This window comes from Camelus dromedarius, chromosome 10 (assembly GCF_036321535.1).
Source record: "Camelus dromedarius isolate mCamDro1 chromosome 10, mCamDro1.pat, whole genome shotgun sequence".
Taxonomy (NCBI): domain Eukaryota; kingdom Metazoa; phylum Chordata; class Mammalia; order Artiodactyla; family Camelidae; genus Camelus; species Camelus dromedarius.
In genome coordinates, this window is record NC_087445.1 from 3,100,954 (window position 1) to 3,114,389 (window position 13,436).

At 52.4% G+C, this 13,436-nt stretch overlaps 1 protein-coding gene across 5 annotated transcripts in view; it reads right to left on the reverse strand.

Annotated features, from left to right (window-relative positions):
• Nucleotides 1-13,436, reverse strand: part of AOPEP (aminopeptidase O (putative)) — a 324,357-nt gene that overhangs the window by 3,508 nt on the left and 307,413 nt on the right. For 4 of the 5 annotated variants that reach the window (XR_004135281.2, XM_031447198.2, XM_031447195.2 and 1 more), the window contains 2 exons: nucleotides 2,235-2,321; nucleotides 298-442 (listed from right to left, as the gene is read on the reverse strand). Coding sequence is in view for 4 of the 5 variants with exons in the window: in XM_031447198.2 (XP_031303058.1) it covers nucleotides 302-442; nucleotides 2,235-2,321 (228 nt within the window). In the remaining variant the exon portion in view is untranslated. The other variant, XM_064490107.1, reaches the window with a different exon arrangement.

The window sequence follows — 13,436 nt, forward strand, 5'->3', positions numbered from 1 at the left end:
GAAGACAGGGCCCACACGTCCACTGGCCTCTCCAGCTCACCTCCGAAACCGACCCAAGATGCTCTCCCACAAACTGTTCCCACAAATCACAAAACCAAAGTGGACCAGACAGTGCCAAGGGAGCTGCCGTGTGGGCGTGGACGGCTTAGAGACAGGCACCACCTGCCCCCCGGCAGAGCACAGCCCTGATGCTGCCGGGGCTCCTGGCTCACCATTTGTGGCTCATTGACTTACTTGGCTCCTAAGAAGAATCTCGGTTAAGGCCAAACAATGGGGAAAGGAAAGCAAGAGAATCACCTCTTTAAAATAACATCTCGGCCACCACCTGGGCGGAGGACCTGTCCATGTGCTCCCTGCTCAGCTCGAAGCACCTGCGGGCGAGGCGCTGCTGCCGGGCATCCTCACTCACCATCAGCTCCCCGTAGAGGTAGATGCCCATGGCCTGTGGGGGCACAGAGGCCAGAGAGTTTAAGAAAAAGAAACCACGTGTCCCCCATGTGTCCCCATGCGCTCGGGCGCAGGCTGTGCTGGCTCCGTGCAGGCGCACTGGTCTGGAGGTTACCGAGACCCTGGAAAGACAGGCAGCTGCATGGCTGTTCTTTGGGGACCTGCAGCTTTCAGTCCCTTCTCTTTCTCATTGAAACCCCAAGGAATTCTTGCCCATCAGTTCCGTCTACAGACTCTGGTGGTTGAACTGACCGACCGCAGAGTGCTGAGTAAGCCTTTCTCTAGTGATGACTGTCGGGGACACAGGGACCGGGAGGTACCCGCGGAGAGCCCTGCAGCTGAAAGGTGCACCCCAGGTGCCATGTCACACAGGCACAAGCCTTCTTCCCAGGAAAGTGTGTCCCTAGCATGTCACACGGCGGCCAGGGGTGGGAGACCGTCAGGCCGCCCGGGGAAGGACGCCTGCTTGTTCAGCCCTGCCTGCCCGCCGCTTTCCTCCAACTTCCCCACCACGGCCGCCAACACTGGCCCTTCTGTTTCCAAAACCGTGCTGCAGAGACTCACATGTGCATTCCCCTGGAGGGTTGCAAGCAGCCAGCTGTGCTCTGCAAGACCAAAAGACCCCTCTGGCTCTGCCTCCTCTCTTGTTCTAAGCTTATGCTACAGATTTCATTCTGCTGGAGCAAATTAAAAGGAGGACCTCAAAGATAGAGCAAAATAAAAACGTGGTGTGGTGGTTAGGGGTTCAAAAATTCTTGCTTGAATAAACTGATGGTAATCCTTACTTGGCAAAGATTGTGGTTCCAAACATACTGCAGTTAATTCTGGTTTTCAGAACAGACCTGAAGTTGCGCCTCCATTTTGTCCTGATTCCACCCCCCGACCGTGTTTCCAAACACCTCTTGCTTCACTGTGCAAATGTGACATTTCTTCTGGAACAAAGTCGTGTATTTTTCTTTGTGGGAATAGCGAGCCCTTACTTGCTGGCTGCCCCCCGTACTCAGGCGCTCTCAAAAGCCCCTTTGTTTGCCCCACCCCCACTCGCCACCCCAACTCAAATGTGGCTCCATTCCGTCAGCCCACGGTGCTGGGCAGAGAGCTCACTGAGAGGCACACACTGGTCACGCCAGCAGGAGCAGGCTGCAGCCGACTTCCCACAGCCGACAGAAGCCATGGCACACGCACCGCCATGGACAGCCAGGCCGGGGGCACGGCGGGTGGGTGGTGACCCAGCAGAGGGGGCGAGGACCACACCTTCCAACAGGTTTCTGCACGCTCCTAGCGAGGGGTCCCTTTCACTGGTGAGCAGTGAGGAAGGTTCTCACAGGAAGGAGACTCAGCACAGGGATCCGCCTGCCATGTAGGTGCAGAGACAGGCCAGGCTCCTCCCGCCAGTGGCGGCTCTCCCCGTCTCATCTCGCACACACTTTAAGTCAGGGCCACTGAAGACACGGACACTCGCCATGGCATCACTAGGCCAGAACCGTGACCTGACGAACTTGAGGTCTGGGATGCAGCGAGGTCTGTGCGTGCTTCATTTGGCAGCGGCAGTGGGCTGCAGAGAGGGAGTTTTTACAAGGGGAGATGATTCAAAGGGACACCAAGAGAGAAGGAAAAAATCAGCTCAAAAGCGTGACAGATAAGCTCCTACCAACTCTTTAAAATCCCTGGGAAATGTTTAAATATTTGTTATGAGAGAGGCGTCTCCTTGAGTCCCTGTGTTAAGTGCCCCGCAGAGTCAGAGGACAGCGCTGAGGGAGTCTCCACCTGCTAAAGGCGAAGCTCACCTGGTCCTCCTGGAGGAATCGCTCCACGTGACTGTACGCTCCTGTGTGTCTGTGCTTCACAACCAGCTCGCACCATCGATGGCGAACCTTAAGAAACCAGAGAAAATCCAGTAAGCAACAAGCTGGCAGGTTTCCCTGGCCTAACAAGTTTAATGTTAGAAAAAGTGACTCTCTGAAGTGCATTAATATTGTTGACACTTTTAATTTAAGTTTAATTTCTTTTACAAAGAAAGGAACCACATTATTCTTCATTAAGAGGGGTGTCAGTCAACTTTAGGGGAAGAAAATGCATGTTTCAGTTAGGTGTTTTTATGTGTTTAAGCACAATTTTGCAAGATAACAGATAAATGCAAAATGTAACCGGGAAGCTAAACGCACATCCCCGGCCAGGCAGGCTGCTGCGCTGCCCTGCGGTGTGCCGTCAGCGAAGGCTTCCTTTATAAACCACAACTACTTAGCTTCCCGCAATAACTGATTTGGTTCAGTGCTGCTAACTGTAACAATAAACACAGTAAAAGGAGGAAGACACCGCTCTCCGCATTCCTGGAGGGCGCCTGCCGGAGGGGAAGGGAGGCGAGCAGACCGCCTGACGCAGCCGCCCCTGCACCACGCCCCCTCCCCGCCCCCCGCGGGTGCTGCAGGTGTGCACAGCCTACAGAGAGCAGACCCGCTCGATGTGGGTGCCCTGCAGTAAAGGTCCTTTACTAAAGGTTTACCAGCAGAGACCTGCCAGGAAACCCCTCCTCCTCCAAACCCTGCAGACAGGATGCAAGTCTGATCCCAGCACTGGCTGTCTCTGCTGGTAAGAGGCAGACACACGCAAACACACACACACGCAAACACACACATGCACACACACACACACCCCCCGCCATCTCTCTGGACCCTTCAGGCACACTCTTTTACGTGGAGATTCTACCTAAATTTGGCCTCGGCATCCAGTCTAGGCCATTTTCTGCTGCATCAAAGCCCTCTCAGTTACCCCCAGTGAGCAGTCCACCGTTTTCTGTCCCATTCTTGGTTCAGCATTAGCTATACATGGAAGTGATTACATGCTTTTAAAAAGGCCTCCTCCCATCACACTCTCGTCTGTACTGCCTTTGAAAGAGGGAGGCCCTTTACGGTAATCCATCTGTGGCAATAGTAAAGTGCAAGCAATCTCAACATTTTGACTGGGGTCCCTGTGAATTAAACCATTACCCGCTGCTGGCCAGATCTCTCCTTTAATCGGCTATAAACAGATCTACACACAAACAATGAGGAATGAAGTAAAGAGACATCTTTTGGAAAGAGCCCTTCCCCTCGGCTACACTGCACTCAGACGTGCGGGGACGCTGGGGGTGCTGCCCTCTGCTTACAGGCAGCCGGGCCCTTTGAACTTCTAAGAACAGGACGCCAGCGAACTTCACATCCACGAAGGAGTTTCAGAGGCGCATGGAAATGAGCTAACAGCCTCGGAGCATCACAACAAAAGGGAAGCAGGTCAGACTGGACGGGTCTTGGAAATCTTTCTGTCTTCAACAAAATGTTCTTTCCTATACTGCCAACAGAAATTCACACCATAAAAGGGAAAGGGCGGCCCCTGAAATATTCTGAGCAGAAGAACAAGTGAACAGAGCTCAGATACTGCGCCCATCAGAGGAAGCCACCGCAACAACCAGACCCCCGTTCTTGTGCTCTGCCTTGAGTACTGAAGGCCGAGCACTGGACAGAACCCAAACAGCCCCCCTAGGCGCCTCCATCTCTCGTTTCTCTCCCGCCTCATGCAAACCCAGATGCCTCGGACACCACCAGCCCCACCCACGCCCCAGTGGATGAGGGTCGCGGGACTGGGGCTGCCCACCCTGGGACCTCAGGAAGGAGCCTCACTTCTCACAACTGCACACGGGGATAGCTGTACCAGCAGAGGAGAACTCTGCCAGCTTCACAGTGTCCTAGTGACAGATACGTGTGACCTGATCCCACCAGGCCCTTGACAGTGACATTCTGTCTTTGCACAACTTGCGGACACACTATTTTTTAGATGTGACTTTGAGGACGGGCGTATACTAGCCTCCCACCTTTCTCCCTGTGCTCTCCTTAGTTGCACACACAGAAACAGAGCCTGAATTCCAGTCTCTTTTCTAGCAGGATAAAGCCCCTGCGGGCAGCGGGGTGGGGGCGGGGGCGAAAGGCAGGGGCAGCGGTCCCACCACCACTGGAAGAAGATCCAGGAGCCGGGCTGAGTGAAAGGCTCTTTCACGACCAATATGAAGTCAGCATTTCCACCGCTCTTGCTGGTAAAGATGCTTTATTGTCACGATTAATAAGAGATCTAGTCTTCCGACCCCCGAAGGCGAATATGGCATCCAGGAAGTACAGACCAACCCCTCTCCCCACCCCACGAGGAACCGAAAAAACAACAAGTCTTTTCATGACAAAACAATTAAACATATTTCAAAATTCCAATGACAGGATGTTTAAAAGACATCACAGAGATGCTGTGTGAGGCTGAGGGCCCAACAGATATTTCTTTGCTTGTGCACAGGGTTTTATTTCTCTTTGTACTTCATTGAGAAACAAAGAAAATCCTTATCTTTTATCCCCTAAACTCTCTAGGACCCACAATTTGCAGGGCCACTTGTCACACATGGAATGGGGTCTTCCTGAAAAGCTGGCAGCAAAGCAACACTTGTCTCAAGTTCTCCCAGCAATATTTCCACAGTGGGCACTGATGGAATTGACTCCTTCCTCCAGATCACTGAAACTTAAAAAAAAAACCTTGGCACAGCTCATACTTTCCTGCACCCACCTCCTTCCTCTGCTGCTAAAGGAGGGAAGCACAGTTCTCAGTGCTGGGCAGCCCGAACCAGGGAATTCAGAAGCAGGTCGTAAGAAGAAAGCCGTCCCTTCTGTAGGTTCGCAATTCTTCGTTTTCTAATTAATTAATGGGGGTAGCAGTCACCTTCTTTTAACTTCCTCGGTGACGTGAAAAATAAACAGGGACACGACCTGCATCTCTGAGAGCACCCGGCACCCAGCGGGGCTTCCACAGCGCCTGTGGCTCCCTGTTTCCGTTCACGCAGCGATGCCCATTCACGGGTGTACAAGTGAGCCCAAACCGATCAGTATCGACACTTTAAGTCTTCACATTTTATTATACCGCAAGTACGTCTCAACAGAGATTAAAGAATTTAACGACTTTTTCAGCTGTGACTCAGACTCATTCAGTCGATCCAAACTCAGGCCAGGAATCACCTGAAAGCCTCGAGCCAGCAGACACCTTAGCCCTGAATTCCAGCAACAGGTCAGGCTGCAGATGGGTAGGGGGGCGGTGCAGGAAGAGAGTAAGAAACCTCAAGAAAATCAGAAAAGGGCCGTTTTAGGAGTGGGAGGAGACAGCCCTGCCCGTGGCGGTGAAGGGCCCTGGGGACCAGCACCCTTGTTCCGGCCACTCCAGAGGAAGCCCCACTGCCCCGGGATGTACCCATCCTTCCTCACCAAGTCTCGGTGCAACAGTGGCTGGTGGGCCCGCCTCCCGCCAGCCAGTGCCAGGACAACAGCGCACACCCCACTGGTGGCCACACCGAACGTCCCACAACACACGCAAAGAGTTCAGCGCAGCCCCTGGCACACCGACTGTGGGGGCAGGGGGTGAGGAAGAAACCGTATGTAGGTCCTTGATTCTTGCCACAAAAACGCTGTCATACACAGATGTGCAGACACAGGTGTGCAACCAGAATACTTTGGTCCAACAAAAATCAGTTTTGTAAACCCACTTTTCAAATTGCTCTGCTCAAAGGACACTCTGAACAGAGAAATGATGCGGGTTCTGCCCTCAGTGCACGGGTGGGTTTTAACAGAGAAGTGCTAATTTACACCACTAGAAATGAATTCCAGAAGTTTCCAGGTTCCCAAAGGTTCCATGAACAAAGGGTGAGGAAAGCTCAGATATCAGTGCTCTCCCAGAATGCCCAATAATGCGATGGTTCCTTGGGCTGTGTGCAGATGAGAGGGTCTTAGAATATGGGGTGGGAAGTAGGAAGGGGGAGCCTGCAGAAGCCCATGTGTGTCAGACCCACGTTTGGTGGCAGGGCATTAAAACCCTCCAGCAATCCACGCAGCTGCTCCAGGAGACTGGACCCCCGACCCACAGCAGGGGCTCCACCAGGACTATGGGGAATGTCCGCGGTAACAGGCCGGAGCCACCTGGGAGACCCGAGCAGGCACGTGGCCTGGGTATCCAAAACACATTCTGCACATGGTATGTACACGTGTATATACACACACACACACAGAAACAAGTTTTTTTTCCTAACACTTTCCCTCACTGTACGCAACCACTCTGAGAGTTTCTCTTCTCTTTATGCTGGTTGGTGATCTACTGAACGGATCTCACGACCCACAGGGTCCTGATCCAGAGCCCGATGCCCCGGTTTGTCAGCTGGCTGTCCCCCCAGGGTGGGGTGGCATGAGCCCCCTGGGTCGCCCGTGGCAAATGTCAGGATAGCAACTCCCAGTCAGTGGCTGTCCTCTCAGCAGGAGCAGCATGCTTCTGCCTTTCGTTTTGACTTCGAAAGTTCTACTTACTGAATGTGTAAGAACTTGGGAGTATTAACACCAAGGAAATGTCTGTTAGCTGGTGAGAACCAGCGGAGCAAGGTGCCTGGAGGTGGCTGCTGCGCCCATTCCCGAGGCTGCAACACAGCACAGCCGGGGACGCAGAGCCGGGCCTGCCCCAGCACGGGCTCAGGAGGGCCGAGACCACCAGGCGGAGAAGGCGGAGGAAGCAGCGGCGTCACGGGGAGGGGCCGAGGGGCTGGGGGGAGCTGGTACTTCTCACGCCACCCCAGGGCCAGGCACCTGGGAGTTTTCCAAACTGCCTGAAAGTCAGCCTTGCCTCACATCAGCCCGTCACACACATGGCCTGTCCCTCGTCTCAAGGACATTATCGCCACCCAGGAGGCCCTGCCGGGCTGAGGCCCCAGGGCCAGGCCCTCTGGTCTCCAGCAGCGCCTGCCTTGGAGGGTCAGCTGTATTCCCAAACCATGTCTCGGATCAGCGGACAAGTCACTGACCCAAAGGGCACCTCTGTGATGTGACCACAACCTTAATTAAGAAATGCTGGGGCTCCCTCTTATTTAAATGTTCCCTCCTGAGACAGGAAAGAAACTGCTGAAGGACAAGCCTACCCCCTCCTCAGCCCCAAAACCTCTTTTCAGCCTGAGAATTTAAATGTATCCAGAACCAGCTCGTATTAAACTCCAGAACAGGGGCTGGCAGATTTTTTTCCAGCAAGGGCCAGACAATAAGCATTTCTGGCTTCTCAGCCCATCTGCCCCCGTGTGGCGAGATGTAGGTGGGGTGGAGGGACGAGGGGCAGGGGAAGCCACCTTCAGATAAAACTTTACAAAAGCTGGCAGCGCGCTGGACTGGGCCTCCCAGTTTGCTGTCCCCTGCTCTGCAACCCAAGCCCGTGCCTCAGGCATCCGAGTGACGTGCCGGGAAATGTTTAACCCCCCAAATCCAACAGCAGGAAGCCCCAGAACGCAGAGCTGGCTCAGGCCGGCTTCCACTCGTCCTGCCAGGAAATCTAGGGTGTTCTTGAACGCGGGGCCTTTTCTGCGTGGCCTGAACTCCTTCTGCACAAGGAAGCCTGCTCTGGCATCCCTTTGAAAACAGAGCCCCCCTGGGGCCCGGGGCCCCGCGCGAACGCAAGGTGCCACGCGTGGTGGGGGCCCAGCACTGAGAAGGTGCGGCGTTAGGGAGAGGAACCCCCCGCCCAGCTCCCCCCGTCTCCCTCGCTGAGCCCGTGTTCCTTAACATTTCACAGTTCCCAATGCTCTCTTACACCTTTTATCTCGTTTTTTTTTTAAACTTCAATTTTAGTGGGTTTTCCATGACACTACTTCAAAGAAATAAAAATTCTTACAGTACATAAAAATGCTCCCCCTAGTTTACTTCTGTAATAGACAAATTTTCCAAAGGTTTTCAAACTTTCCTTAAACATTATTCTTCAAACTTTTAATTAAAAAGTAATCGGTGGGGGGGAGGGTATAGCTCAACTGGTAGAGCGCATGCTTATTAGCACACAATCCCCGGTACCTCCCCTAAAAATAAATACGCAAACCTAATTACCCCCCCAAAAAATTTTCAAAAAAATGTTATCTGGAACCCTGGCATATATAGACAGATTAGGGAGAAAAATATAAGTGGGTTCCAAAATTACTTTAATTCAGTCAAGTACAAAGCATCCTAAAATTAAACAGTAAACTCCTGGGGAGGGAGGGGTGGCTGGGTTCCTTAGAGGCGGGGTTTGAAAACCAGTGTCTTACAGAAGAGTCCCTGTGCCTGGAGAGGGAAGGAGTCACGGAGACGGCGCAGACACTGCTGCAGGGTAAGACGCAACAGCTCAGGCCCAACAACTTGGCTGAGACCCCTACACGTGGGTCTGTCTGGCAGCCAGTGTGCCATCAACAAAGCGCATCAGACAGTCCAGGCCGGAGTCAGAACACCAGCTGTGCCGCCGCCGCCGCAAGCCCGCAGGGGTCTGTCCTGCGCTCGCCGCCACGCTCAAAACAGCGCCGTGGCCCCCGTGCAGAGCTGCCACCCTCGCTTCATTTCTGAACACTTAAAAATTATGAACAGGTAACTTCACACATATGGACAACCAATGGGCGTGACGTCCCAGCCACCTGGCCAAACTCACTTCCGCCCTTTACATAGCAGCACACGCCATGGATGTTATCTGCGCTTTTCCTGACTCCATTTGCCACTGCTGGACTGCCCAGCGTCTTGTGGCCCACGACGACCGCGGGGTTTCCCTTCTGCCAACACACGACAGCTCCACTGGTCTTTCAATCCTCTGATGATGCCAGAAAGTTTCATCTCAAGTGTGTCCCAGAAAGGCTCAAGGTGTGTTGACAGCCCTTTAGCTTTTCAAAGGAAGGCGGTGAGGGGCCAGGTTGACAGAGGGGACAAGGACACCAGATGGCACCGCGGGGCCCTCCCGCACCCAGCACACCCTAGTCTAGTCGAATGACCTCCTACTGGTATGTCCACGTCCCTTAACTCACCTCTTGGGCCCAGAATTCATCAGCCCCCGCAAGCTCCCCCATCGGTCGTGCTCCCAGGGCCGTGTCTTACGCCGCCTCCAGCCCAGCACTGTCTCAAACTGCTGCTTCCTTGTCCGCCTGTTTGTCTTTACCCGCACCAAAATGCAAGGTCGGTGAGGCAGGGCCCTGGGCACCTCTCTCTACACTATCTCCAGGCCCCGTACCAATGGCTGGCACGTAAGCACGTGTTTGATAAATGTTTCTGAATGAACATACCACTTTTAAAAACTCAGAATGCTTTTCAGCTGCTTTGAAATTATAATGCACAGTTGGAAGCTGTAAAATGCTTTGAAGAATGCCACCCATCCTATTTATGACAGGAAGCACTCCGCTCCTTCAGGCCTTTTGATTTCAAAATTTACTGCCCAAGAGAAGAAAAAAATCCGTCCAGGGAATATGATCGGGGGAAGCCCATTAAACCTCATTCTGAGTTCCATTTCATATCTGTAAACAGAAAGACCAAGGCTCATGGCTTTTGTGAGTTAATAAGTCTAACACTGCAATAAACAAACCTGCTTTTTCAATTTGTGACCTTAAATTAGATTTAATTTTGCTTTAAAGTGGGTTTACTGCTGGGGAGGGAAGCCTGCCCAGCAGCCCAGGCGTGGTGGAAAGGCCTCCCCAGAGCAGCTCCAGGACAGACCGTCTTCCCACAAGTTTTGTGTTTGTTTTCTTAGGTCCAGGGCATCTCATCTGTTCGTTCTCCTGAGAAGAGGCAAGGGCACAGCTGGATGTGTGGCTGTCGCAAAATTTCCAACACCTGCACTTTGATTCAAACACTTCTTTTCCCTCACCGCATAGCTCCTCACCCTCCAAGACTGCGATCTTCACATGCATTTTTTTTAAAACTAGAGAGAATTAAAAGTTACTCGATTTGCTGTCACAAAGCCAGGTTACTAAATCCCTGTGCCCCGAGTTAAAACAACAGAAGAGGCACGGAGGCTCTCAGCTCTTTTCAAGGGCTCTCACTAACCCTGCCTGAGTCGGTCCCTGCAGCTCTCAGCTCCAAGTTAACTGGTTTTAGCCGGTTATAATGGGTTTCAACCGGCTACAACTAGAGCTGCGGCAGCGTGCAGAACAGGGACAGTCCAAAACTGCTATCAGGATCATCACACTTGACATGCACGTGGAGAGATGGCGAGGGTCAAAGGTGACGACCAGCCTCACGTATTTTATGCTCCCTCAAGCAAACCCCAACCCTCTCCTCCTCCTATGTCTATGCCAGCCCACTTAACACATGGATGCTATTAAAGGCAGCTGACTCCAAAGCGCAGAACTCAGGGGAGCCCACGTTGAGTCCACCCTGAAATCTGGCACAGTGAGGCCTCCTTCCCTATCAACGCAGCACTCGGAATGGCAAAGCATTCCAGGATGGAGTTTAGTTAGGAAATAACACATGCCACCTCCTCTCTTCATCTCATTAACACACGACACATGGCCTTTGCTGATAAAAGGACTTTTACTCTTGGCATAAAAGTGACCACAGGTCACTTCCTCGGAGAAGCTCTGAAGCATCGCCGCTGCCTCCTCCTCACTTCCCCAGGCAGACCGCACCGCCTCCGGGGGCCAGCCGGGTTGGCCAGCAAGGTTCGCTCTCTCCTGAGGGGTCTCCCTGGGGCCCTAACCATCCAGTCACCTTCCCCTGTCGGTGCCGGTCACTGCTCGCCCAGGACACCTGGAGATCCAGGGAACGCCATGCTCCAGAAAGTAAGTATTGGGTGTTAGGGATTAAAGTGGTGAATAAAACAGACAAGACCCTGCACTCTTTGAGCTTACAGTTCAGGAGAAAGTCTAAGGAAGGTCCGGAAAACGGCGAGAACAGACTCCGGTCAGTGATACATGCACGGAAGGCCAACAGGGTGCACGGAGGGCGGGGGAGCGGCCCAGGGGTGTGGTCAGGGGACTTCCTGAGAAGGGGCCACTCCAACCCCGAGTCCACGGAGGGAAAGACACCAGTCACTGAACAGGGCATCCTACGCTCGATTTCCAGCCATACCGCGTGTTTCATGAAAAAAATTCAATGCTTCTTTCCCTGTTTCCTCTTAGTGGCTATTTCTTCCAATACCTTCCCTACTGGAGCTAAATGGACTTTAAAAAATAAGCCCCAAGACTTACATGTAAGAACTAAAACAATAAAACTCTTAGAAGACAACATAGGCATAAATCTTTCAGACTTTGGATTAAAGACTGGTTTCCTAGATTTGATACCAAAAGCACAAGCGAAAAAGAAAAAAAAAATAGATGACTTAGACGTCTTCAAAATTAAAACTTCTGTGCTTCAAAGGACACTATCAAGAACATGAGAAGACAACCCAAGAGATAAGAGAATATTTTTGCAAATCATATACTTGGTAACAGGCTTGTATCTAAAATGTATGAAGAACTAGAGTGTGTGCTTAGCATGCAATCCCCAGTACTGCCACCAAAATAAACAGATAAACCTAATTACCTCCCCTGCCAAAGAACTGTTATAACTTAATAATTAAAAGACAAACCAGTTTAAAAATGAGCAAAAGAGCTGACATTTTCCCAAAGATGTACAAATGGCCAATAAGCACATGAAAAGATGCTCAACATGATGAGTTATGAGGGAAATGACCAGTCAAAACCACAATGAGACACCTCTTCACCCTCGACAGGATGGCTAAAATAAAAGGAAAAAAAACAAGAATTGGCAAGGATGAATAAACACTTGAACCGGTGTATACGGCTGGTGAGGGCGTAAACATGGTGCTCTGGAGAACAGTCTGGCAACGCCTCAAAAGGTTAATAAACAAACGTACCACACGAACCAGCAATTCCACTCCTTAGGGACAGACCCAACAGACAACGAAAACTTAAGTCCACACAAAACCTAGTTCCCAAATGTTCGCAGCAGTATCACCTGGAAGAGCCAAAACACTCACGTCTGTCAACTGATGGTTAAACAAATGTGGTTAATCCATACAATCAAAAATGTTTGGCGATACAAAGGAATGAAGTACTGACATGTGCCGAAGCGGGGGTGACTCCTAAACGCGGCATGCCGAGCGAAAAGCATTTACATGGAAGCCCAGAGCGGTACGTCTACAGACAGAGAGCAGTCTCGCTGCCCAGGCCTGGGGGGGGGGGGGGCCGGGGAGGAGGAGTGGCAGCTGAAGGACACGGGCTTCTCTGGGGGGTGCTGAGTGTGCGCCGCACCTGGCCACAATGAAAACCAGTGCACTGCACACTTTAAAAACGGGTCACCTGTATGGTGTACGAATTATTTCTCCAGAAAAGCTGTCACTGAGAACAACCCGAGTCAAGCTGGGGAAGGCTGTTTCCCCGAAAGGTACGACTGGACGCAGTGGGTTCCTGAGGAAGCCACCTGGTGTCCCGCCCGCGGAGCCAGGGGGCAGGTCTGGCTCTGGGCGGCTGGCTGGCTGCTCTCCCACGCTCAGCCTGGGCACCTGCTTCTCCCCACACGTGGGCACGATCGGTTGCCCCACGGAACACAACCCCTGTGGTTCAAGACTGCAGCAAAGCAACACGCAGACCAAGCAGCTTTAAACCCTTTTAGTGCCACCTCATCAAGTTTGGTTCATCTTTAAATCTCATGCCCTGACAAGCACACAAAATACCATTATTTGCAGTAAATGGAAGTCCTTTCATTTTTTTTTTTTTAAACAATTTGAATTCAATGTAACTGTTCCCTCTTTGCCGTCAGGTACACAAGCGTTCACTCTAGGAGGTGCGAGCTGCCGGGGAACCTAGGGAGCGCGGCCCTCCCTGCCGGGCGGGCACGGGGCCGGGCAGGCGGCACCCACGCCATCTGCAGCCTGCAGGGCTCACGGCGTGAAGGCCAGAGACCCAGCTCCCACGCCCCGGTGACCGCGGAACTGGAGGGCTAAGGAGGGCGGCAGGAACGGCGCCGGAGGGAAGAAAAGCGAGCCCTCTGTCTTAGGGCTCGTCAGGCACACTGTACACGGGAGTACAGCTCGGTTTACAACTGGTAAGAGAAAACCGGAGGGCAGCCGTAGGCTTTTTTGGGTGTGGACTTCGGTACAGAAACCCAATACAAAAACGTATACCTAACACGAAGACATGTGAACTTCTGATGAAGGTACAGAGAACCCAGAAGCACCAG